This window comes from Plectropomus leopardus, unplaced genomic scaffold (assembly GCF_008729295.1).
Source record: "Plectropomus leopardus isolate mb unplaced genomic scaffold, YSFRI_Pleo_2.0 unplaced_scaffold7257, whole genome shotgun sequence".
NCBI lineage: Eukaryota > Metazoa > Chordata > Actinopteri > Perciformes > Serranidae > Plectropomus > Plectropomus leopardus.
Window position 1 is genome coordinate 1 of NW_024679884.1, and position 2,575 is coordinate 2,575.

The 2,575-nt window shown below is 42.3% G+C and overlaps 1 protein-coding gene across 1 annotated transcript; it reads right to left on the bottom strand.

The window, feature by feature from the left end:
- Nucleotides 1-7: 7 nt before the first annotated feature.
- LOC121940051 (sterile alpha motif domain-containing protein 9-like) lies at nt 8-2,569 on the bottom strand (the record flags this gene model as incomplete). Its single annotated transcript, XM_042482925.1, has 1 exon — nt 8-2,569. A coding segment is annotated over one exon (2,562 nt), but the record flags the coding sequence as incomplete, so codon positions are not given.
- Nucleotides 2,570-2,575: the final 6 nt, after the last annotated feature.

Consider the following 2,575-nt stretch of genomic DNA (forward strand, 5'->3'; position numbering starts at 1 on the left):
CCTTTGTGACTCTTTCAAACTTTCTCTTGTGGACAAATTTATCCAATCCATTTCCATTGCCCAGGAAAAAGTGGGTGTAAATCCTTCTTTTCCTCTGAGGAATGTCCTTCATCTTGGTCCAGTAGTCTTTTTCCAAGTGTTCAACAGCTGATTGCACAATTTCGTATTTGGCTTCTTTCTCACGGTCTGTGTCATGATCCTCTGGCCAGAATAGCAAGGTGAGCAAGAACAGGGCACCTGGTAAACATTTCCTTTTCTCAGTTGGGAACTGATGACAGAGTGCCTGTAGATCTTTCAAATCAGCTACCTTTTGATTCTTTGGTGACAGGCAGTTCAGAGAAATGTGGGCCACTGTATAATTGATAATGTCCCTTTGTCCAAATTTAGCCTGAACTGGATTGCTGGGGTACAGAGAAAGAATGCTCTCTAGAAGACATACTGCATCCTTCTGGTCAGTTAGCTTGGAGAGGATGGATGTTACATTACCTCCACCAAGATGATGGATGATCATGCGTTTCTGGAAAGGAGTCAGATTGGCTGGGATTGATTGTCCATGTTGTAGACGTGCAGTAGAATATGCTTCACTGAAGTACTTCCCATACTCTGCAGATTTTTTTGCCAGCCATTTCAGAGGATGGCTTATCTTCTCCTCGGGTCTTTCAGCAGTCTCATTTTCATCTTCCCCGATGTCTGTCTGGAAGTAACTGAGGTCTTCAGAAATCCATTCCAAGGCATCTTGCATTGTCTTGTGAAGTTTTTTCACACGGTCATGAAATGGTTCCCAGGCATCTTTAACTTCCTCTGGAATGTAATCTGTCAGCAGGTACTTCATACACTCTGAATGGCCATTTGCAAACACTTGGGTTGAAGAGATGAGTTTGAGCAGACTGCAGCCAACCTCAACTTCTGAAAAAAACCCTGAGCTGTTAACGTTTTCCATATCTGCATTAGCTGCTTTCTCGCATTCTTGAAAACACTCCAGTGCTTTCAGCGCAGTCTCCATAGCATCTGCTGTATTTTGGGCTGTCTTTGGAACATTGTCGTTGTCAAACGCTCTGCATTTAGCTTGGAACCATTTCCTGTACACCTGTCCTTTTGTGTCAAGGATGTATGAGTTGTTGGGCTGCTGTTTAGCTGCGGTCTCTGCCCAGTGTTTTGCCTCTTCAAACTTTTCGTAAGTATAATGAAGACGAGCAAGTTGTTGTGCAAAGAACGGATCTTTATGGAAACGTTGGAATGCTTCTTTTAGTAACTCAATTGCTTTGTCTGGGCATTTCTCCTTTTCACACACATGCTCAATCAGAGGAGAGAAAAAACTATCATATTTGTCCCCTTTGCTTATTCTGGCTCGCCTAATGAAAAGTGCTCTCAAAAATGACAGATATTCGTCCCTTCCAAATCTGTGCTCAAAAAGCACTGTCTCGCAGAGCAGATCCATTGCCAAACTGCTTTGGGTCTGTTGGTTCCCCAAAAGTTGTTGGAGAATTTCCTTTGCAACAAGTGGGTGGATGATTCTGATTGATTCAATGTGCGTCTTGTCATCTCTCAGGTGCAAGAAGACCAGTTTGGCCTGATCATTGAGTGATTTCTCAAACTCATGCTGGCGAAACCTTTCCAAGTGAATGGTTAAGGCAAGCAAAGCTTCACAATGGGACTGTGAGATGTACGAGTTTTGAACGTAAGTGTTCAGCAGTGCTACATAGAGTATGAGGCGAGTAACAACAGATTTATGATCAATGCCATTGAGCAAATGTTCCACAAACTCTTGAACATAGTTCTCACTGAATCCTTCACTCAACAAAACAAATGTCAGTATGAAGTCAGGCTCATATTGTTCTTTAAGTGCCTTTAGTTTTCCAGAAAACTTTCTTTTCTCGTCAGCAGATAGTTTGTGAGTGACAGACACGTTCTGTAGTGGGGACTCCTTGCATCTCTTCTCTGGATCATGGGATCGTCTGCAGCTCAACAAAATGAAGCATAGAGTCCCATACTGGATTCTTCTGGTGTTAATGGCAACCTCTAGTTCATTCCTGAGATCATCTAGATATTCTTTGTCGGAGTCTTCAATGAGGAGCAGCACATGAAGACATGTTTGTGGATCTTTTTCTTCATATTCTCTTAGTTTAACTGCATGTTGTGCAACAACAGCAGCTGAGTATGAAGGCTTCACAACTGCACACCTTAGCTCTTTCCTGTTTTTCCACAGCACTTGTCTTGCCACAGTGCTTCCACCACTTCCTGGATGATGGTAGATGTTTATACTGTTTACCGGTGTTTGATCTGCATTCCTTTCCAAAGCATCACGTAGAAGTTTGGAAACTTCATAATAAGCATCTCTCTTAATTACCTCTCCAACATACTTGTGCTCAGCAAGCCAGAAATTCAACCAGTTCACTCTTCCACCCCGGTAGAACTGCTTTTCAATGTTTGTTTTCTCCTCATTGATAAATTCTTCATTTGTTTCTCGACAATGATCAACTGTCAGAATTTCCAGGGAATACATCTGTTCCTCTTCATGGGTTTCAAGAAGACATGTCCCTTTTACATAGACTGGCAATTGTTTGGTACATGCTTT